Source organism: Canis aureus, chromosome 12 (assembly GCF_053574225.1).
Source record: "Canis aureus isolate CA01 chromosome 12, VMU_Caureus_v.1.0, whole genome shotgun sequence".
NCBI lineage: Eukaryota > Metazoa > Chordata > Mammalia > Carnivora > Canidae > Canis > Canis aureus.
Genome location: NC_135622.1, coordinates 30,587,101 through 30,611,422, shown reverse-complemented (window position 1 = coordinate 30,611,422; position 24,322 = coordinate 30,587,101). Strand labels below are relative to the sequence as shown.

Below are 24,322 nucleotides of genomic sequence, written 5' to 3'. Positions count from 1 at the left end.
GTAGTTGTGGAATTGCTCTCTTTAATTAAGCTTATAATCTCTTTGAAATGGGGAAAGTTCTATTTGAGAAGTCCATGGATAGCTTTCTATAACAGTCATCCTTTCTAGCTTATCCAATTTGTTGGTGTGTGATTGTTCATAGTAGTCTCTAGTGATCCTTTGTAGTCCTGCACTATCAGTTGTATTGTCTCCTTATTTTCATTTCTGAGTGCATTTCAGACTTTTTTTTTTTTTTTTTTTTGGCTAGTCAATTTTGTTTATCTTTCCAGAAAAGTAACTCTTATTTTCAATGGTCTTTTCTGTTGTTTTTCTAGTTTATACTTCCATTTATTTCTCCTCTGACCTTTGTTGCTTCTTTCCTTCTGCTAACTGGATACACTCTTTCACTTATTTTTTCCTTTTTTTTCCACTTTAACCAGATAATTTCTAATGACCTGTCTTTGAGTTCACAGATTCTTTTTCTGCTTGATCATGTGTTTTTGGTGTTCTCTGTGGCATTTTTCATTTAATTCATTGTATTCTTCAGCTTTAGAATTTTTGTTCAGGTTTTGGGGATTTCCGTGTGTGTGTGTGACTTCTTTCTCTTTTGAGCTTATTTTGTATATTATTTTCCTTCTTTTGGAGTCTATCTCCTGATTTCAGTTCTGTCTATATTTTCTTGTAGCTCATTGAGCTTCCTTATAACCATTATTTTAAAATCATTATCAGGAAATCATAGATTTCCATTTCTTTGGGGTCAGCTATTGGAAAATTGTTTCTTTGGTAATGTCATGTTTCCTTAATTTTTTGTATTTCTTATAGCCTTGTGTTGATGTTTGTGCATTTGATTTACTAGTCACCTCTATCAGAATTTACCCACTGGTTTTAGTGGGGAGAGACCTTCACCTGCAGTGGGTGCAAGGGTGTTGAAATAGCAAGTCTGATGGTTCCAGCTCTTGGGAAGGCCCATAAGCATACCGTATATTTGGCTCCATCAGCTGGGGTCAGTGTCAGTTAAATTGCAGGAGCCTTCAACAGCCAGTGCTCCGGGTATCTGCAGTGGCAGTGAAGGCTGTTAGGGTCTTTGGTGGCAAAGGCTGCTGGGGACCTCTTGATCTCTTTCTCTCCCGTGGGATATATCATTGCCAAAGGGATCCCTGTCAGCATTGGATCCAGCTTTGGAGTACCCTTGCCATGGCAGTGAGCACGAGGTGTGAGCATGCTTGGACCACTAAAGAGCTAGGAGTGAAGCATGTAGGTTTGCAGAATGACAGCAATGACAGCAGTCTAGGGTCTAGGTGCTGGCTAGCCTGCTATGTCAGTGCCAGAGATATGAACACACGTGGAACAGACATGGAATCAAGGTCTACAGTGCGGATGCATGCGGAGCAGCCAGGGTTCTGGGGTCCTGGTTGTTCACAGGGTTGGAAGTTGGAGCTGGGAGCTCTGTTCCTGGGGTAGGGACACAGCATTGTCATCTGGGAGGGGAGCAGCAGCGTTTCCCTCTCTAGGAGGTCAGTATCAGCAACGGCAGTTGGTTACTTCAGTAGCAGAAGCTGTCAGTTTTCTCAGGCTGTGAACATGGCGGGGACTGTCCTGATGGCTATTGAGGTCCTCAGTGGCAATGGCTGCCTGGCTCTTCTGCAGAGTAGGCCACTGGGACCACAGTGGCACCCACCATGTGGCCTATACTGATAGCTTTTACCCTTCTTCTTTGTTCTTAGCCATTTCCAGATGTCTCAACTAAGCCTACCTCTGCAGTGATCCTTTCTGAGTGTTTGTTTTTCGTTCTTTGCTCCACTGTGTTGCCATAGCTTCTTATTTTACTATATCCATCATTCCAGGGCTATTTTTATTTGTCGATAGCTGTCAGATACAAAGACAGGTATCTCCTACTCCTCTGGCTTGCCAACCACATTCTCCCTGTTCATTTTCTCCTGAGTTGTCTAGTTTGTTATCATAAAATAGATAATAATCTCCTACTACCCTTTGAAGGTCTTGGGGATGGAGCTTTAGTGATGCTCCCTGTCTCATTCCTGATACTGGGAATTTACTTCTCTCTCTTTCCTGTCAGTCCAACTAGGAGTTTGTCAGTTTTCTTGATCTTTGCAAAGAGCCAGTTTTTTGTTTGATTGATTTTTGTTTGTTTCATCAATTTCTGCTTTTATGTGTGTCATTTCCTTTCTTCAGCTTGCTTTAGGCTTAAGTGCTTTGTCTTTTCCTACTGTCTTTTTAAGGTTGAAGCTTAAGGTTGAACCTTTCTTTGTAATGTAATCATTTATTGGTAGTATATGTTTTGCTGACAGTGATTTTTGCCTCTTCTCAAAATCATCTTCTGTCCTCTTTAACAAAAATGTACTCTATATGGAACTCGTTTTCTTCTTTTTCTTTTTCAATACTTTAAAGATGTCTCTCTGGCTCACATAGTTTCTGATGAGAAGTACTTTTGTATGTAAATGTTTCTTTTTTTGTGTGCTCAAGATTTTCTCTTTTCTTTTTTCTTTTTTTTTTCTTTTTCTTTTCTCTTTTCTTTTGTGTTTTTAGCAGTTTTATTACTACAGTGCACCTGGGTGTGTTTTTTTTTTGTAATCATTCTACTGAGTTTCCAAGAGCTGTAATCTGTTTGTATGTTAGTTTGTATAATTTATATTGATCTATCTTCCAGTACACTAATTCTATGTCCAGTATACTGAGAAACTTGTTAAAGGAATTCTTCAAATATGATAGCATGTTTTGCTTGACATTTATATTTATTTTTCATACCTTTCATCTCTGTTTAAATTTCCCATCTATTCATGTGTGCTGTCTTACCTTTTTAACCAGATCCTTTAATATATTAATTTAATCTGTAGCTGGGCCAGTTTTGGATTTGGTTGTTGTCCTGTTTACCTTCAGGGTACCACTGTACTGGAAGGCCTAAAATTTCATGTACTGCCTTGACATTTTGAGCGTCACTGGGCCCCAGAACTTAACTGAATTCCACTGCTCTTTCCAGATTTGCCCCTCACCCAGCAGGAAAGGTTCCCCACCTGCCCAGTTCTTCTAGCACCTCCCCCTGCTCCTCCTTCAACCCAATGGGTTTCACTTCCTTGCCAGCCTGCAGAATTACTCAGACAAGCCAGGCCCATTCTCCCATAGGAACCTTTTCCAAACCAGGATATACCTCACCTTCTTGCTACACAGAACCTTACTTCCCCAGCCCCTAGTGACTCACTGTGGCCCTACATGGTGTTGTCTTCCTGTGGGCTGTATCTGTGACTAATGAAACACTGTGCGTCTCTGCTGTTTGTCTTCAGTGTTGTGTGCTGTCCGTCTGGCCACCTGATACTCTTTTGAGGGGCAGGTCCCTCCCTCAATGAAGGGGTGAATAGGAGGTTATCTGAACATCCACAGACTTCAGATTCTTACCTGTGCTTTACTCAGGGCCTGGAATGTGGGAGGGCTTCTTCAGTATTCCTGTCTCAGCCTCAGCAAGCCCTGTGCTCTAGGGCCCCTCTCTACATTTTGATAAGTTGTGTTTTCATTTTCATTGCTTCAGAGTATTTTTCATTTTTCCTTCTGATTTTCTTTTTTGACTCATGGATTACTTAGAGGTAAGTTCCACATATTTGTGATTTTTCCCTATATTTTTGTTACTGAAGTCTAGTTTAATTCTGTTGTGATCAGAAAACATACTTTGTTAAAAAAATCAAATTTTACATTTTTTACATGTGATTGATTTTTTATCTCAGTATATGGTCCATTATTATGAATATTCCATGTGTTCTTGAAAAAAAGAGATATTTTGCTATTTAGTGGAATGTCCTATACATGCTACTTAGGTCAGATTTATTAATGGTGGTACTTAAGTCTTCTGGAGCCTTACTGATTTTCTGTCTACCTGTTCTGTTCTTGAGTGAGCAGTATTGAAAGCCTCTAGCTATGACCGTGAATTTTCCTGTTTTTCTTTTCAATTATAGTAGGTTTTTGCTTTAATTATGCTGAATCTCTGTTACTGGATACATACATTGAGGATTGTTACCTTCTCGTAATGAATTGACCCTTTTAAAAAAAAAAAAAAAAGATTTTATTTATTCATTCATGAGAAAGAGAGGGGTGGGGGCAGAGGGAGAAGCTGGCTCCATGCAGGGAGCACAACATGGGACTCGATCCCAGGTCTCCAGGATTCCACCCTGGGCTGAAGGCAGCGCCAAACCGCTGAGCCACTGGGGCTGCCCTGAATTGACCCTTTTTAAAAAAGTTTTAATTTATTTATTAGAGAGAGAGATTACAAGTGTTCTGATGAACACCTGATGGAGATCCGTGGCAAATGTGGATGGATTCCCCTAGTGCTTAGAGCTCCCATAGATGTTAAACAGTTGCCCTAGCTCACTGTTGGCCTTTAATAATTTGGTAAATTTTTGGCTGTTTTCTTCTTACTTTGTTTTTATTTGTTTTATTTTATTTGTTATTTTATTTTATTTTATTTTGTTTTGTTTTGTTTTAATTTAATTTAATTTTATTTTATTTTATTTATTTTATTTTATTTATTTTATTTTATTTTATTTTATTTTATTTTATTTTATTTTATTTATTTTATTTTATTTTATTTTATTTTTTTTATTTTAATTTAATTTAATTTAATTTTGTGCTTTGCCAAAGTGAAAATAGTTCATGAGTTTCATGAGTCTAGGGTTTACTCAGAGTGACTTTGGAATTCAGTTCAGTTTATTGTCTTGTAAATTTAGCTCCATGATAGGCTCAAGAATTGGTGTGGTTTTTAGATTATCTGGATTTTTTTTCTCTCCTCATTTTTAGGGTGAGAATGACATTCTCTTGTAGATTTTATATTCTAAGGAGAAACAGGACCTGAAATATACAAAGGAACCTGATAAAAGTGCAGAACAGTAAAGTCTGTGTTCCTTCATGCATTCAGGTCTCTTGCCATAGAAACTTCTTTCAGCAGAGGATATTTCCTGGCTGTTTTATCATTTAAACTTCAGTTGCAGATAACAAAATTACAAAAGCTATTTTAAACAGAATGGGATTTGATTTTGGATAATTATTTTTATAGTTTTATATATTATATAATATAGAGTCAATTGATAGGGTTGGAGAAATAGGCTCCAGGATGGACATCAGAACGTTCTACTGAAATGGTCCAGCAGGGGAGCTTCTACCTCTGCCCTGTCCAGGAAGTGGGAAGCTGGCAGGTTAACAACCTCTGTTCCAGGATTATACTACTTTAACGATGATTTTGGAATTAGGAAGCCCCTAGTGGAGCTGATGGCTCTAGGACAATTTTATGCCTCTTTGCTCTGCTGCAGCTAAACAGATACCTGTGCACCATTCTATCCTGCTTAATTCACTTCTGAATTTAGGTCTTCTACATCTGTTTGGAAGAATAAATCACAAGGGAGTCTCAGAAATACAGTATTTCCATTCTAGCCTTCCACTATAGGTGAGTGAACTTGAAGGGAGTTGGAAAGCCGTAATTGGAGATGACAGTCTATTTGAGTGAGCTAGTTTAAGGAAAGAGATTTATTACAGGCTAACAGAACCTCCAGGTGGGCCAGAGATCCAAGTTTAGATGCTTCACAGCTGGACTTTTAAAGCCAAGAACAGTATCTAACTCTGCAATGGCAACATTCTAGCAGAAACTTAATTTCTGCTCCAACTTGACTGTCAATAAAGGCCACACATTGGTGTGCCTGGCTGGCTCAGTCAGAAGAGCATGCAGCTCTTGATCTCAGGGTCATGAATTCAAGCCCCACCTTGGGTGTGGAGATTACTTAAATAAAATTCTTAAAAAGGCAAATGCTACATACCTAGGGCCTATTCTTTGAACACTTTACTTTCTACCTTTGTATGAGCTAGAGTGCTTTTGATTATGGATAAGAGAAACTCAACCTCACCTAGTTTAGAATAAAGAATAAATGTATTATATTAGGGTTCTTAGTTGCTAAGTACAAGATTCACTGTATCTAATTTAAGCAAAAAGGAATATAGCATATTGGGTTTTTACAGAATCCCGGGGAAGACCAGAAAACCAGCATTGGACACTAGACTTCCAGGAACAGTAGAAACATCCATGCTCTCTACCTCTTGGAAACCATGATGTTAAGTATGGATGGCAGAAAGGTCAACACAGATGCCCCAGAAGAACATGATATCTCAACATGATATCTCATGATATATATTTTTTTAAGATTTATTTATTTTAAGAGACAGAGAGAGTACATGCAAGGGAGCAGGGGGAGGGGCAGAAGGAGAGGGAGAGAGTGAATCCTCAAGCAGACTCCCCACTGAGTGTAGAACCCTATGCAGGGCTTAGTTCCAGGACCCTGAGATCATGACCTGAGCCAAAATCAAGAGTCATACACTCAGCTGCCTGAGTCAGGCGCCCCTCAGCCATCTTTCTTGCCAAACAGTTCATTCTCCCTGCATGCAGCCTCATTCTTATGTTGCTCAGTTCTCTATCTGGATGTCATTTTGTCAGCTTGCCTAAACATGGCCCATATGTCTGCATCCTTGGTTGAGGGTATCTGGGGAAAATGTTTAGATCTTTAAGGAAGGTAAGCTGGAAGTGGGTGGATAATATCTGCCACCACTCAACGTCATCCTTGCCTTCTGTACATGCTTCCTTTCCATATATCAACTTTTTAAACAATTGTAATTATCCCTGAATTGTTAGAAAATGTGGTACTTTTTCTTCAAATTTAATGTCACAGCATCCTTCTCTGGTTTTAGTCACAGCTTGTCTTTATAGCTTGTTACTTATGCATTCAATTGTAAAGGTAAAACTACCATCAACAGACCTTATATAAAAATAGAAAGGGAATTGGGCTGCTGAAGGAAAATCATTATACCAAGCAAGGAAAGAAAGAAAGATAGCTTCTTTCATCTTCTTTCTGTTTCTGATACTTAGCCTGAGGCCTTTGTTGGCATTCAAAATCTAATTCCTCTACTATTCTCTTAGTTCCTTAGATGGCCAGTGTTCTTAATCTGGTAGGGTGACCCATACCTTTATTCCTGAGGGTTCTGAGCCCTGGGTTAGAAGCAGTGTTCTGTGAGAATAAGTCATTCATAAATCTGTGATTGGTATTGCTAGCTAATGCATTATAGGCAAAAAAGGCAAGTCATATTTAGAATAATTGTCTATTCAACAAGAACAAGATGTCTATTCATTCCAGGATGCTGAGAGTCTAATGTAACTGACATGTTACCAGGAATGGTGCCATGTTGGAAGCCCAGTATACTCTGTTCCTTGCAGATTGGACACCTGGAGTAATCAGATCAGATTTGGTGAGAGGACATCCATGTAATAGTACCCATGTGTAATCTCTGTCTGCTTGCCTCTGTGTTTGTTTGTGTCCTTTGAGCAGTCATTGTTTTGGCTAGGAAGGAGGCTGACTGAGAGAGCTCTAGAGGAGATCATCTTGTCCTGCTGATACTAATGAGAACTTCCTCTCCAGAGGGAGCCTTTGATAAGCATGGAGACACAGATATCCTCACACTTGGGCCCATCCAGAGGTATCCTTCCCATAAACCTCTTTCCTAAGCCTCGATGTTACCAACCTTCTGATCTGATTCCTTTCAAGTCCCCAATCATCATGACAGTTAATAACCACTCTCTATGAGTGGGTATGGATTAGTACCTCTGACCAGATGATGACTAATGACCTGCCCTCCCAAAGGTTGTCCCTTCTTCACTGTGCTTCAGAGCCACTCCTGCTTGGGGCTGAAATGCTGCAGCAGTAGCACTCTGGTCAGTGCCAGTATATCATGCAAAGCCATCTGCCGCATTCAGATTTTTTCCTTCTCACTTGACATATCCTAGGGAATGCTTATGAAGCCGTGAGGGTTGAGGGAGAAATGATCCTGCAACAGGAGTAGACACACTGGGATATGTTACCTGTGCTTTCAAGAGCTGTACTTCTTGATGAGAGAGCAGTGGTGATGAGCACAGCTGATTAGGACTTTATGGCTTAGATAAAATCTGTCTGATGATGAAGCTCAGGTTACATAGGCACTTGGTTTCTTTTTCTCAGCCTTCCAGGTAATTGCAGGCCAGGGGCTGTTTCTCAGAAGAAGAATAGTTAGGAGATAAAAAGGTCTTAGCTTGCTCGAGCTCTGGGGGACTATGCCTGTGACTATTCTCTGAACCCTGGGGGACTATGCCCATGACTATCCTCAGACATCACCATGAGGTTTTGTGGTGGGCTGCTTACCATCCCTCAGACACTTTGAACTCCATTAGATTGCTTGTTAGGTTGTGGAAAACGGTACTTGCTTTAGCTGTAATGCAGCTGCCAGTGGCTGTGTGACTTGGTCCTTTAAGGAGGCCGCATTTGTAACTGCTGTTGGAATTGCCACCCTGTTAAGCTTAAAATAATTTTCTTTCTCAAAACTCCATCTGTTTTCTCTTCAGAGCAAACAGGTGAGTGAATTATGGAGGTGATAAGAATGGTGTGGATATCGTACACATCGATATCAAGCAGACCCCTAGCAGCAGTGGGGTGTGGGAAGTACTCTAATCCCCATGGTAGCTTAGGGCAAGCTAGCTAGGAGTCAGGGAGAGCGCTGGATCACCTATCGGTAAAATCTGCCATTTTACCGCAACAGCTAAAGATTGTGGCTGTCGATAGTCATTTGTTTGAAGGTTTGATCTATTCTGATTTACATCTTGGATGACTAACAGATTTCCCTTTACAGAGGGATGTATTGAATATCATTTTGGTTGTGGGTCTCATTAGTAGGAGCTCATTTGGCCAGTTTTGAGTCATTATGGAAAATAGCAAAGGTAAGCTTCCTATTTCTCAAATACAAGTCACACTCAGCTATGTTGTCTTTCAGAGGTTTTATTTTATTTACAACAAAATAGGTCAAAATAAAGCAGTTTTTTAAAAGATAAGAACTGCTTTGCTGGAACTAAATGACAACCAGGTGTAGCTGGCATCTTTGGAAGTTTAAAGGAACTTAGGCTAAATCTATTCAAATATCACTTCTAAAAATTGTACTTCAATCCCACCTGCAGCCCAAGAATAACTTTCCTGAATAGGTCACGAAATATTACCATTTATAATCCTTAATAAAACAGGAGGTGAGAAACGGAATGTGTTGTACTAGAGTCTCTGACTTAATCGAACTTGTTTGGGGTACCCTTTGCTAAGAATTTTAATTTTCTCAAACACTTCTCCTAGAATGAATCTTCCATGTGGATATTTGCCTCATTATTTTTAAAAAGTGATTTTTTTAAAAAAAGAAAGCAGTTTCTTACAGTAGTTTGTTTTCCATTATCATGTTGAATGTTTTTTCAGCTCCCCTGGAAATCATTGACTAGCATCATTGAATATTATTACATGTGGAAAACTACTGACAGATACGTACAACAGGTAATTTTTTCATATTGCTGCCAATACAATTACATTAGTGTGAGCTTTCTGTTCATATCTTTTTTAAAAAAAACCTTTTAAATTATTTTATTTATTTATTTGAAAGAGAGTGAGAAAGAGGAAAGGCAGATAGAGAGGGAGAGGCAGACTCCCTGCTGAGCAGGGAGTCCAACAGGAGGCTCCATCCCAGGACCCTGGGATTGTGACCTGAGCTGAAGGCAGGACTTAAACTGACCAAGCCACCCAGGCACTGCTTTCTGTTCATATCTTAATATTTCTTAGCAATACACTTAATTTTAAATATGTTTGCTTTATCTTTTCTTTACTATTTTAAACTTTATGTAATTTCACATCCTTAAAACACTGCTTAAGATTTTAGTCCTCAAAAAATTTTTTTTTAGTCTTCATATTTTCTTTACTTCAGAAGTCATCATTCGTAAATATTTTGGAAAGACAACAGGGAAGGATACCACTATTATATTCCGTGCCAGGTGCATAGTGCCTTATCTGTTTGTGAATATAGTTGACAGGAATGACCTAAGATGTGAACAAGTTATTTTTACGGATTATTAGAAATTTAGACCAATGCCATCAGCCATACAGTTGAAGATATTTTAAAAGATCTGGAACCTCCTTAGATGACATTTGTGTCAAATATATCTCCCCTGAGTCTTTGACCTTAATTAGAGTAGTTAATCTTACTAGTTTGATGTTTTAGTACTATTTATAAATTTTTCTCTAAAATTATTTCTAAAAGTAGGGAGTCTTTTAATTTTGAGTTCTTCCTAAATGTTCCAAGTTGAGGTAATTTTCTCAATTACTTAATTTGGGTACTATTACTTTTGGGGAAAGGCACATTTTCCTCAGTGACTTCAGTCAATATTTGTTTTTATATTCTTCTAGTCACAGGTTAGAGCTGGTAAAGAAAGGAACAAATATATTCAACACAGAGATGATTTTCCTTAAGTTATGTGATCACACAGTAGCAAGTGTTGCATGCTATAAAAATACATTTTAAGGATCACTTTTATTTTAATTTTTTTGAAAGATTTTATTTATTCATGGGAGGCATATGTAGAGAGAGGCAGAGACATAGGCAGAAGGAGAAGCAGGCTCCATGCAGGGAGCCCAATGCAGAACGAGTGGGGGAAGGGGCAGAGGAAGAGAGGGGGAGAGAGAATCCCAAGCAGGCTCCACGCCCAGTGCAGAGCCTGACACAGGGCTCAGTCTCATGACCCCAAGATCAAAATCTCAGCCAAAACCAAGAGTCAGACACTCAATCTACTGAACTGCCCAGGCGCCCCAAAGATCACTTTTTAAATGACCACAGTGAGTTGTTGAGATCATGAATAGTGAATACGTATCCATGGCTTGTTGAAAAGTTTCTGGTGTCAACATCATGCATAATCCAAAAGTGCTTATTTCAAACAATATAGAAGTGAAGACCATGTACTCTGGAAAACTTGGGATTTTCAAGGCCAAAAGTCCCTGGAGACGGTTGAGTAATGACATCATGGGTGGTTGAAAAGTGGTTTATGGATAAAATTATTTCCAAATATTTCAACTTGGTTTCTAAAAGTTTTAAATTATCCCCTTAAATGTTTTGTATTCTCCTCATTGAGAAAATGGATGACTGCCTTATATTCTGGTTTGTAATTTTTTGTTTTTTGGATATTGGCAACATATTGTTTTTCTTCCTTGTTGGTATTCATTTACTGTGTTGATCAGTTTCTGGATATGACTATGTAATCTTTTCCCCATTTCTTTCCCTACATTTGGCTCCTAATGTCTCCTAAAATCTGATGTGAGTTCAGTCAGGCCTTAAAGCTTATTGCATATTGCATATCTCTTAACATTTGAGGGTAAATGCTTATTTTATTGTACTTAGGAGAGTTGTTATCTCTTTCTTTCTCATGGACCTTGGAAACGAATCATTTCTGGAAAAGAAATTTCTTTTAAAGCAAAGAAAGTGTGTGTGTGTTTGTGTGTGTGTGTGTGTGTGTGTGTGTGTTTCTCTCCCAGAAAGGTAAAAAAAGTAGAAACTAAATTCGCAAAGTAAAAATGGTTACTTATAAATCCTGTTTATTCGTTCACTCATGGAGCACTGGGAAATGGACTTAATCACTGCTTTAATTTTAAAATCTAGATCTACAATGTTATTAATATTTGCAGTTCTGTACCTCCAGTGACTTGTCTTACAAATTAACACAGTTTAAGAATATATACATGAAAGAAAGACCTTTCCTGAAATCGCAATTTTTGAATGTTTAAGACAAGAAGTAGTAATAATTATTAGGCATTGTATGTAAAATATTTTATCTATCTTTTGAATTAGAAACGTCTAAAAGCAGCAGAAGCTGAGAGTAAACTGAAGCAAGTGTATATCCCAACTTAGTAAGTAACAGAAATCTTTTAAAATATTTCTCATAGTTTGAATTCAATGAACACAAAATATGTCATCTTGGTCAATTTCAGCCAAATTTGAATTTCTTTGTATATTTTATTTTCTGACACTACAAAGCACTAGACTTGCTTTCCATTTTACCATTACAGTGATTTTTTTTTAGAAAGAAAAATGGCTGGTGAGAGACAAACAAAAGGACTAGAGGAAAGATGCCATGTCGTATACTTCCATCAAAACTGCAGGGAAAGCAGCAGAAAACTAACCTGTGAAACTCTGTTATTTGAAACAAACGTTTTTCAGAAAGTCAGCAGCTTTTGAAATTTCAATGTTATAGAATGGACTTGAGGGGCATGTAGTGCACATTGCCCTTTGGAGATTGTTTATTTGGTTGAGGATTTTATATTGTTTGCTTAGGAGAAGGGTTAGAGAAAGTAAGAAGAATCATACTTTGTAAATGTTGAATAAATAATGAATAGGTGTCAGTTGTTTCACGTGTCTGGTATTCTAGCATCATTATTTTGGGGACTTAGAAATCATTTTCATCAAAATGAATGCCAGTTTGCTTCTCATTTGCTACATTTTAAATGAATTATAGTCTTTTTTGAGGTCTGTAAGAGTTCAATCATTCATTTGTTGATGAAAATTTAGTTTATTGAGCACTGAGTATACAGTGCTATATTAGGTTCTTTGGGGACTAAAATGAAATTAGCTACAGAGTTCTATGTGCTGCTCCAAGATTTTTCTCACTTAGTATAGTTGTTTTATACCTAGGCTTTTGTTTATTGAATTTTGATATATTAATACATTTATATAGAGGAGTCCTCTTAGACAATGAATCGTGTTATTTTTAAATCATTTTTTATCTCAAGGCAGATAACCTGTAATTTACAGGATTCATAATTTTTTTTCAGAGCTGTAATGTCCCTTCTGTAGTACCTTAGAAAATTTTATATTATATGTGAGTAATTTATAAAAGAGCAGCTGCCCAAAGAAAACAGTGTGGTGATTCATATGTGAGGTTCTTAGAAGCAAGCATAGCAGCTTTCTTGTGCATTGTAGTGCTGTCACATCAAAGGAAAAGTACATTATACCAGTTTTCACCTAGTAACCCAGAGAATTGTTTCTGTTATGTTTTGCATTGACTTTGTTGGAGTCTTGATCTCAAAGACCAGCAAACTATAGTCTGCAGGCCAAATCTGACCTGCTGCCCTTTTTTATAAATAAAATGTTGTTGGAACATAGCCATACTCATTCATTTATGTATTATTTATGTCTGCTTTCATGCTTCAATCACAGCGTTCAGTGGTTGTGACAGAAATTGTAATCTCCATAGAACTTAAAATATTTATGATGCCAGCCTGATCTAAGTGAATGATTTTTGGAGATCAAGACAGTTTCTAATCATAACTTTTTTAAAAAGTTACATAAATCTACATAAATAGAAGGTATGAAGTCACCTTCTGAGTCCTTGGATAAGAATCTGAGTCCTTGGAAGAATTTCACAGTTAACTCTGAAATCAAGTATTTTGAAACAAATAATGGATTAAGAATTATTTTATGCTGTCATTCTTTTGAGCCTGGCAGTCTCCTGTATGCAAAGCACTCTGTTCGGTACTAGAGGTAGAAAGGTTAGAAAGGTATACCACATTCTAGTGTGGGAGAGACAGGTGCCAAACAGTCGCCTAGTGTGACAATTACTATGATGAAGAAGAATAGCACAATTTTTATGAGAATTGGTACAGGACGACCAGACTCAGTTGATTCCTTGTGGAAGTGAGTTTGAGTGAATTCTGGAGAAGGAAGAGGAATTAACTGAGTGATGGAGGCTTTCCAGGCCAAGGGGATCCTGAGATTGGAAGGGCACAACAGTAGTTAAGGAGCTGAGAGAATGGCAGTGTAGCTGTGTAAAGAGAGTGGTGAGCTGTGGGAGGCTGGCAGGCAAGGGCCAGCCAGGGGTTTACCCATCTGATCAACAATGGAAATGGATTTTAAATAAGGAAGTGTCATGATCAAATTTGTACTTTAAGATCACTTGCTCTATTTTAGAAAATGGTTTGGGGAAGGGGAGCAATAGTGGATGTAAGGAGACCCAATTCTGAAGTTCGTGGAGAGGAAAGGTGACAGGAGCTTGACTGGAATTGTGGCCCTGGAAATGGTACACCACTTGGAGGTGACTGACTTGTATAGAGGGGTAGAGGGGTAATGTCAGGCTAGAGTCCCAGATTTCTGGCCAGCACAACAAGCAAAGAGACTGGTAGAGAGGCAGGCTAACACTTTGAATTTGCTCTATCCAAAAAGAAGTGTTGAATATGATGTTGTATATATTGATCTTAAGCTCAGGGGAAAGTTTTGCTCTAGAGATAAAAATTTGAGCTTCATTGGCATATAATATTGTGTTTGAAACCATGGATGAGCTTTCTTAGGAGGAGCAATAAGAACAAAGGGTCTCGGACCAAGGTTGAGGAAATCCAGGATTTATGTATCAGATAAAGTAGGATAGCAAGGTCAGTGCATTATCCCAAAAGCTGAAAGAGAAGTGTGTTTCAAGGAGGGGAAGAGATTAATTAATTAATTAATTAATTAATGTCAGATGTTGATGAAAAATAGCCAGAGAATTTAGTAACGTGGAGATAGGTCATTGGTCATCTGTAATGTAGTAGTTGAGGACTGCATATGAGCCAAGGAACTGCAGACAGTAAAGATTGGCCCCTCAACAAAACTGGCTAGAAAGGTCAGTCTTGGGAGTTCTTCACTTTGAGGGGTAGATTGTAAAAGAGTAGTAGAAGAGTTCTGTAAGTAGGGAGAAATATGTTTACATGATAATGGAGAAAGCCCAGGATAGAGAATCAAATGTACAAAATTCTCAGGAGGCCTTTAAGGGGTAGAATATGGAATACAGATGTGGGAGGAGAGGTTTGGGCATTAGATAAAAGGACAGTTTCATATAATGCAGCTTTAAAAACTTTTTTGTATGTTTGTTAGAGTAAAAGTTTATTCAAATGTTCACATTGACATCATTTGTCACCTGAGAATTAATGTGTAGGCACTTGGTTTTGCTAAACTAATGTAAAGTGATTCACATGTCTATATGCATTGAGTCTTTGCACACTTGTTTTCCTTTTATGATTATTATAATGAAGATCAGTGGTTTATTCAGTCAAGTAAGATTCAAAAATCAGTTGAACAATTAAAGTTGTGTTTGCTCTCATTCTTGTTTTTAGGCCTCTCATCTGTAAATTTGTATTAGCTCTTTTTCATCACATATATTTAGCCCTGGGTTAAACGTCAGAAATTTCCATATTTTGGGGGAAGACTTCTGAGAATCAGTCATTTGATTTAAGAGGCCATCCTTTCTATCTATATCTAGTAGATTTTTAAAAATCAGAAATATTTTTACATACCTTTGTAAATCTTAATCATTATAAATTATTTTTAACTGTGCACATTTTCAGCTGCAAACTATAAACTAAACGTTCTTGTTAAAAATGTTTTAAAAATGATTTGTCTTCAAAATACATTGCTGGCACAGGTTATAAATGAAAATAATAGCCCTATTACAGAATGGGGACCTCAGGTTAAATGATTTCTTCTGGAGTGGTATTGAGGTGTCACCTAAGAGTTACAGTAACAATGAGAGAAAGAAATCTTAGTTTGCTCTCAGGCCAAGTTTACACATTAGGCTTTCACTGGTAAATGGAATTGAAGAAACTGGGAACAGCAAAGAGGAAACTCCTGTGCCAACTCCATGTTGAAACTCCACATGTCTTAGTAGTTATGATCTCTGATTACTTCAGCAACCATGGGGAGATAGAGTTCTAGTCCGCATTTATTCATTGCTAACAAATAGTTGACTAGTTTATTTTGCTTTTTTTCTGTCTAGCAAATAGATGTGAAAGCTCCTCTAGGATGAAAGTTCCTTTAAGTCAGGTATTTCTGTTTACAAGGCACTGAAATAAATACATGTTTAATGAATTATGAGTTTATTTGAGAAGATGTCAAGTGCACCTGTGTAGTATTCTAGGGCATGGCTTTATAAGCAGAGAAGTTAGCTTACCCCACATGGGTAAAAATTAACCACGTTTGCACCTAGTAAGTACCAAGGTAATCTGGGCTACCTGTTTCTAAGGAATTATGGTATCTGGGAAATTTACATGTAAAGCCTTGATAGATATCTCCTTTTTTGTCCTCTTGAAATTTTTTTCTTAAAAAGAAAAGCCTCAGAATATAATTGTTGGCTTTTCTAATTTCAAGTGCTATGTATGTAGTCCTTCTCATAAAAATTCAGACATCATAGAAATTATTATCATAAACGGCTAAATCTCCTGAAATGCCGACTTACATTCAGGAGATATGCTCTGTTGACATCCACACTGTCTTTGTTGAACACATGGCTTTTGTGCATTTCCCTCAAGAGCCAATGCAGAGTCAATAGCTTTCATACCAGCAGCAGAAATGGCACAGTGGTTTTCTCTAAACACAACACACTGCTTTTAGCTTAATTTATTTTATCCAAAAAAATTATCTTTTATTCTCAGGAGAATTCATGATAAGTGATAGAGCTTAAGAACTTGTATCTTTCAAAAGCATTATAGGGTGTTCTAAGGAAATTGTATTTGGGTGGAGGAGTACTAATGGCTATATTTTCTTTGTGCATATTAGGCATAAGAGATTGGTTTTTATGTACCCTTGTTTTATAAGGATGGATGATTTGAGTTCATTTTAATACCTTATATTTACCAGCCTATTTCTTCTTTACCAAATATTCAGATATTTATATGTAGTTAAGATAAATCAACAATGAGGTGTACAGACTTTTGCCTTGTTATACAAGTCATTTTTATCACCTCACTTTATATTTCATTGAAAGCAGCAAACCAAATCCCAACCAAATATCTGCCAGCAATGGCAAACCTGGTGCTGTGAATGGAGCCGTGGGGACCACATTCCAGCCACAGAATCCCCTCTTAGGACGAGCCTGTGAGAGCTGCTATGGTAAGTTTTCTCCAGCAGGGCTTTCTTCTCTCCTTTGAGGCCTGTGATGAGGTTTGTGGCACTGTGCTGGCACTGCTGGGTGGGAGGTGTTGAGCAGCCATCTCAAGGTACCTATGGCACACTGCTTAGAGAGCAGGATGATCTAGCCTTAGGTGAGTAAGATGCCCACCCTTCCCTTAGACTTGGACACTGCATTTTAGTCTTGGGTTTTCTCTGCTTCGCTTCTTTGAAAAAGGCTCCAGTTAAAAAAAAAAAAAAAAAGAAAGAAAAAGAAAAAGGCTCCAAAAACTTCTGTCAGAAAGACCTATGTGTGGATGAAGTGCCATTTATGATCCTCAGACCAGCTTCCATCAAAGTGCACCAGTTTGGGAGAACTTGTTCTACCATGTTTGTGTTTGCCTTTGCTTTCAGCAAGTATCTTTATCAGTATCTGTCCATGTCAAAAACCTATCAGACATGGGCAGCATTACATTGTATTTGACTTGGATGTTAAATTGGTTTGGTGAGATGATGTAATTGCTATTTTTTTTTAAAGGATTTTATTTATTTGAGAGAGCATGCATGCACATGCAAGCAGAGATGGGGGATGGAGCATCTTAAGCAGGCTCTACGCCCAATACAGAGCCCTATGCGGGACTTGATTTCACCACCTTGAGATCAGGACCTGAACCAAAATCAAGAGTCATTTAACCAACTGAACCACCCAAGCGCCCCATACATTTAAAAAAAAAAAAATTCTTGCTCTTTTATTGTCTCTCCTTAGCTTTTCTTTCCCCACTTTTTTTTTTTTTTAAGATTTTATTTCTTAAGAAATCCCTACACTCAAACTCACAACCCCTAGATGAAGAGTCTCACACTGTACCAACTGAGCCAGCCAGGCACCCCTCACTTTTTATATTTTTATACTTATTTAAAATCTCAAACAATGGCATAATCTGTTCATAGACATCAATGACATTATTATCTATGTTTCCTTACAATCAAAGTGGCCTGGGGTGGGGAAGAGAAGGAAACTGATTTTTATTGAAAGTCTACTTGATGCCCAATTTTTGTCTCTCAACAGCTCTTTGGAGGGATAGATGTAGCTTACTGCCCTAAGGGCATGGGGATGAGGGACGTGACAACCTCTGCTTCATATTCACACCAAGCTTCAGCATTAGAAAAGACCTTTTAAAAGTTTTATTTTTTTAAGTTAATCTCTATATCCAGCATGGGGGTTGAACTCATACCCCCAAGATCAAGAGCTGCATGCTCTACTAACTGAAGCCAGACACCCCTAGAAAAGACTTTTAAAACCAGGTCACATAGGGGTGACTGGGTGGCTCAGTAGGTTAGGTGTCTGACTTGATTTCGGCTCAGGTCATGATGATGGGGTTGTGAGATGGAACCCCATGTTGGGTGTGGACTCTGCTTAAGGTTCTCTCTCCCTTGGCCCCCTCCCTGCTCATGTTGTTTCTCTAAGAAAACAAAACAAACAGGTCATATAATTATCTTACCTGAAACTAAGGAAAGTATGATCCAGACATATTGCTGACTTCATAGAAATGGTATGTTTCTAACCATTTTTCTGCACCATGGAAGCATAAAGGAAAATAATTTATGGAAAATTAGATTCTTTTGGTCATAATTTTATATATATTGCATTATGAATGTCTTTTTTTTTTTTTAATTTAAAGATTTTATTTATCCATGAGAGACACACAGAGAGAGAGAGAGAGAGAGGCAGAAACAGAGACACAGGCAGAAGGAGAAGCAGGCTCCATGCAGAGAGCGTGATGTGGGACTCAATCCCGGCACTCGAGGATCACACCCTGAGCCGGAGGCAGGCGCTAAACTGCTGAGCCACCCAGGGATCCCCATGAATGTCTGAATTGGAGACTCTTAGACACTGAAGTTTATTTGTATTTAAGTGAAAATAAAATTAATCCTACAGACAAGTGGTGGCTTAATCTATCTTATTTTTGACATACCCCGTTAACACATATGTAGTCTCACATATCCCTTTATATAATTGTCATTTTTATGTGTATGACAAATAAGTGATTTTTATTTTATAATACTTATTTTAGACTCAAATAATATCATAAAATGTATCTCTTATTATAACATGATGTAAGATTTATCATTAGGGGTGCCTGGGTGGCATCTGCCTTTGGCTTAGGGCATGATTCCAGGGTTCTAGAATCGAGCCCGCATCAGCTTCCTGCTCAGTGGGGAGTCTGCTTCTGCTTCCCCCTATCCCTCTACCTCCTGCTCCCCGGCTTATGCTCTTTCTCTGTCAAATCAGTAAATAAAATCTTTAAAAAAAAAAGATTTATCTTTATAGAGAGATAGAAGTTGGTGTTTTCTTTTTTGTCACTTTTTAAAAAAGATTTTATATATTTATTTCAGAGAGAGAGCACACAGGGCAGCAGGGCAGAGGGAGATGGGGAGAGAGAATCTCAAGCAGCCTCCTTAGCCTGATGCAGGGCTCAGTCTGAGATCATGACCTGAGCTGAAATCAAGACTCAGACACTCAACTGAGCCACCCAGGCACCCCTGTCACTTTTTAATTGCATTTGAGTTAATTTTGTAAGGGGAATGATGTTTGTTGACAAATATTAAAATGACATGTCATGACTAACTTGAGTAAAAATGTATACTTAAATATGAGTGAAATTTTATTATTTTTTTTTCAAAGATTTTATTTATGCATGAGAGACACAGAGATTGAGGCAGAGACACAGGCAGAGGGAGAAGCAGGCTCCATGCAGGAAACTCAATGTGGAACTCGATCCCGGATTCCAGGATCATGCCCCAGGCCAAAGGCAGATAGATGCTCAACTGCTGAGCCACCTAGGCATCCCATGAGTGAAATTTTATAGTCATAATCCAAACTAGGTCCATGCCTAATACTTAAGATTCTTAAAATTGTGTTTAAAAAAAATCAACTTATTTGACTTACTGTTTTAAATTATAAAAGGAAAGTTTTGGGGGCTGCTGTTAGCAAGGAGTCTACCAAAAATAATACACGATGGGTGCACAGTATTATTCTCAAACTAAGATGCAGTTTGATTATAATGGCCAGTATATTTTCTCTTTTTGACATTGGCTTGTGAAGTGTTAGTTGACACCTTGATGTGCTCTTTGAACACTTTGACCTGACGAAGTTAACTTATAAATCAGGGGGAAGAGTATTCCAAGGGAAATATACAGATTATAATAATTTATACATACCTCATTAACTTAATGTTTTATGCCATCATTTCCTATCTTAAACTTCAGATCCATTGTAGGAAAACTTTAAATGCAATATGGGAGCAATTCAAACTGCAGCAAAACTGATGAAGGCTTGCAGTGCTAAGTGGTAAATCAGCCAAGTTATTAGGTCTTAAGCCTTTTGTGATCTTGGCTGCATATGCTCCCTTGATCTGGACTTAAATAGTCTTGAAAGGGATTCTGTTTTTAAAGGGAGAAATACTAAAATGATTACTTTGTTCATTTATCTACTTCTGACAGATTCCTACCTTAATCAGTGGGGCCTCTCTGAGCACCTTAAACTCTGGGGTAGTTTCTGGACCATCAATTTGGAGATTTAGACTTAAAACACTCATATAATAATAATAATACCTTTCTGGGGCAGCCCGGGTGGCTCAGCAGTTTAGCGCTGCCTTCAGCCCAGGGCATGATCCTGGAGTCCCGGGATCGGGTCCGGCATCGGGCTTCCTGCATGGGGCCTGCTTCTCCCTCTGCCTGTGTCTCTGCCTCTCTCTTTCTCTCTCTCTCATGAATAAATAAATAAAATTAAAAAAAAAAAAAACTTTCTGATAACTTATTTACAGAAATGTACACAATAGGGGGTATTTTTAATGAACAAAACTCCCTCAGTAATAGCACAGCATATTATATAAGATACTTCATCTAATAGCTTCTCTTAACAGGAGCCACAGGTTCGCTCTCTTGCTCTCTCGTTCACTATGAGAGAGAGAGAGAGAGAGAAATGGTTTAATGAACCCTGCATCTTGAAAATACATGTATATTAGACTTTTATGTTTGGTGAACTGCAGAAAGAAAAATAACATTGTAAACTAAAGATTACTTTGGAATATCTTTAAAATATTTGATGGTATATGTATTGATGTTACAAATTATATAACACTTTGTCTTTTCATATTTTTCCTCTGTCTTTAGCTACACAGTCTCATCAGTGGTATTCTTGGGGCCCACCTAATATGCAGTGTAGATTGTGTGCAACCTGTTGGCTCTACTGGAAAAAATATGGAGGCCTGAAAATGCCCACCCAGTCGGAAGAAGAGAAGTTATCTCCTAGCCCAACTACAGAGGTATATGAGCAATAGTCTTTGACGTTGAGAAATGTCATTTTAATGGCTTGATCACTCCTTGGAAACAGAAGTACAGTACAGGATAACTTAAAAGCAAAAAATAAAAGCAAACAAAGCTGTTTTTTTATAACTAAACATAGCACCATAATATTTAAGGTGGGTGTGGAGAGAGGGCAGGGACAAATCAAATTTTTTCAGGTATTCAAAATATTGTTCTTGTGTGATTGCTCAGACAAAAGAACAATATGTGTGGGAAGTGTTAACATAAGTAGAGAGCTTACAAATTAAATGATTTAATTGCTTTTTGGGAAACAGTTTGCAACCTTTAAATACTGTAAAAATATGCCTTACTACATAAAGTAATAAACATAAACTGAACATTTTTCTGTCCCTGAGCTATCATAGGAGGAACAAGAAGGTGATATGGACTCAATCTTGAGATAAACAGTTGAAATAGGATTTTGGTAAAATTCTCAGATTGCAGATATAAGCACCTGTGTCGACCAGAGGGAGACTTCTTTTTAAGGGCTAACAGGATCTCAGGACTCCAGCACTATTAAAAAATAAGATAATTTCATTAACCCCCTTGGCATTTTTTTTTAAATGTGATTTTGGATTCTTAAGGTCAATGTCCATTTAAAAACCAAAGCATAGGAAGGAGTGCACTTGTGATGAGCACAGGGTGGTGATGGATGGAAGTATTGAGTTACTATATTGTATACCTGAAACTAGTATAACACTGTATGTTAACTACCTGGAAGTAAAATAAAAACTTTGAAAAACAAAAATATAGGATCACACATCCTCCTACCCCTACACAGTTACCTTCTCTACTCCCCTACCCTCTTTCCGAAAGTGCATACTTCTAATTTCTTCTTTGGGAGTAGGGTATTAACTTCTAGATGCTTCAGTGGAAAACTTAAAAATTGCCTTTTCTTTGAGCCTGATACAAATAGCATTCTTTTCTTTACATGTCTGTTGGTATCTGATTTTGCAGGACCCCCGTGTTAGGAGTCACATGTCTCGCCAGGCCATGCAGGGGATGCCAGTCCGAAACACTGGGAGCCCAAAGTCTGCAGTGAAGACCCGCCAAGCTTTCTTCCTCCACACTACATATTTCACAAAATTTGCTCGTCAGGTCTGCAAAAATACCCTCCGGCTGCGGCAGGCAGCAAGACGGCCGTTTGTTCCTATTAATTATGCTGCCATTAGGGCAGAATGTAAGATGCTTTTAAATTCTTAACCTTATGTGTTGTGCTTCTGACCATTTTCTCTCCTTCCCTCTCTTTTTTGTTTTTTTTTTGTTTTGTTTTGTTTTTGTTTGCAATAAACATAAGTTCTTGTGTACAGCCTTTTATTTGGTTTATTTTTTTTAACATTGTTTTTGTCTGCTGCCATTTGTATCATGCCAACCTGAAAAGGAAACACTGGAACCTCTGCAGCCCCTCTGCAGAGAGCATAGTACTCAGCAGAGAATTGGTGGGAGGCGCCCTTATTCTTGTGATGGGACTGCCCGAGAACCCTTATGGGAAGGCACTTTCACCTGTAAGGTCATGCCGAGATGTAACCCCTAAGGATGGTGTCACAGTGAAGCCCCATAGATGAGACATTCAACTGCTCTTACGTGCCTTCATTAGGTTTGAATAAAATTTGCCAATTTACACTAATTAGAAATTGCATGTCTTTGTAAACCTCTCATTTTCCCATGAACCTTTTATAATTCTACAATATTATGGAAATTCAGAGTGCTTCATAACAAACACTACAGTAACTGGAAAATGGAGCAAATTATAAATGGATTTTAGCGTCTTTGGGTGAATTTTCTGAAAATACATATTTAGTTCTTACAGGCTAATGACCAAATTTATGGTTGAGCATTCTTTCTATTTGTCCAATTTGGTTTCCATTTCATTATCATACATATATTACCGCATAACATATACATAATTATTACTCTCATTTTCAACATGTTCAGTCTTGGCTTATGTTTCATTTTTTTGTTGTTGTTAGAACAAAGGTCATATGTATCAGTGAATTGTGGGTTGTTCTGTTATTACCATGTACCCCTAAAATGTGTCCATACTTTGTGTGCCAGCTCTGATTCTAGTCTTGCTACGTTTAGTCACATCCCTGACTGCCATGTTAGAGCCATGCAACTTTCTCCCCTAAAGGAGAAAACTTGCTGTCTGGCTTAACAGAGAGGAAATCTTATAGACATTTAGTAGATGTTTTTTCTTTGTGAGAAAAGAAATTTTGCGTTATGAGATGTTCCATTTTGATTTAAGAAGGGTATCTCTATAAGGAGTGATGATTGAAAACTTTTTGTTCCTAAAGATAATTTCAGCAAAACGGCTTGAAAGGCTTTACAACTTACAGGTAAAAGCTTTATAAGGAGAAGAAAAGTGCTTTGTAGAGAGAGTGCAAAATGGCAGTACTTTCTGAGTCTCACGGAGGAGGGACTCCATTAGATTCATGTGTATTTGGAACTTAGGCTGATACTGATTATTTCATGCTAACGCTTCTGAGTTCATGGATTTATGCTCTTATCATTTTCTTAACCATTTTAAGGAACTGGAAAATATTTGCATTCATCTAAACTGCTTAGCCAATTTAAAACACATTTATATAGTTTCTTAACTAAACAGGATAATAAAACACATGAGAAAGAGAATGAAAGAAATTCTTCCATTGAAATTGGCCAGGATCCAATATCATCTTTGTTCCTATGAATGGAAAAAAAATCATCACCAACTAAATTGGCAGCTGAGGAAGCTTCTGTTTCCCATAGCTCTTCTGTTAGTTTCTCAGTTAATATGCAAATTGCCTTTATTTTTATTATTCTTCAATGAAGTATATTTTTATGTTACCATTTTATGTATTATTCCTCAATTGAAAGGTCATGCTGCTAAAAATAAGCAAGGGAGGTCAAAGTTAAATTACATGTGTTTTATTTCTATAAACATATAGCTATGATAATAATAAAAAGACTCATTTGTTGTAAGATTCAAGAAGCATATTTTACTTTGCATTTCGCTTCTTTGGTCAAGTTACATAATAGAATCAATTTCTTTTTTTTTTTTTTTAAGATTATATATATATATATATATATATATATATATATATATATATATATATATATATATTCATGAGAGAGACAGGCAGAGAGAGAAGTAAGCTCCATGCAGGGAGCCCAATGTAGGACTTGATCCCGGGACTCCAGGATCACGCCCTGGGCCAAAGGCAAACGCTCT

At 37.7% G+C, this 24,322-nt stretch overlaps 1 protein-coding gene across 12 annotated transcripts in view; it reads left to right on the top strand.

Moving 5' to 3' along the window:
- Window positions 1-24,322, top strand: part of MTA3 (metastasis associated 1 family member 3) — a 313,378-nt gene that overhangs the window by 168,580 nt on the left and 120,476 nt on the right. For 9 of the 12 annotated variants that reach the window (XR_013349328.1, XR_013349329.1, XM_077843428.1 and 6 more), the window contains 5 exons: window positions 9,279-9,353; window positions 11,689-11,747; window positions 16,625-16,749; window positions 20,920-21,071; window positions 22,069-22,291. Coding sequence is in view for 10 of the 12 variants with exons in the window: in XM_077843428.1 (XP_077699554.1) it covers window positions 9,279-9,353; window positions 11,689-11,747; window positions 16,625-16,749; window positions 20,920-21,071; window positions 22,069-22,291 (634 nt within the window). In the remaining 2 variants the exon portion in view is untranslated. Of the gene's footprint in view, window positions 1-9,278; window positions 9,354-11,688; window positions 11,748-16,624; window positions 16,750-20,919; window positions 21,072-22,068; window positions 22,419-24,322 lie in introns of those variants that run through there. The other 3 variants (XM_077843431.1, XM_077843425.1, XM_077843433.1) reach the window with 2 other exon arrangements.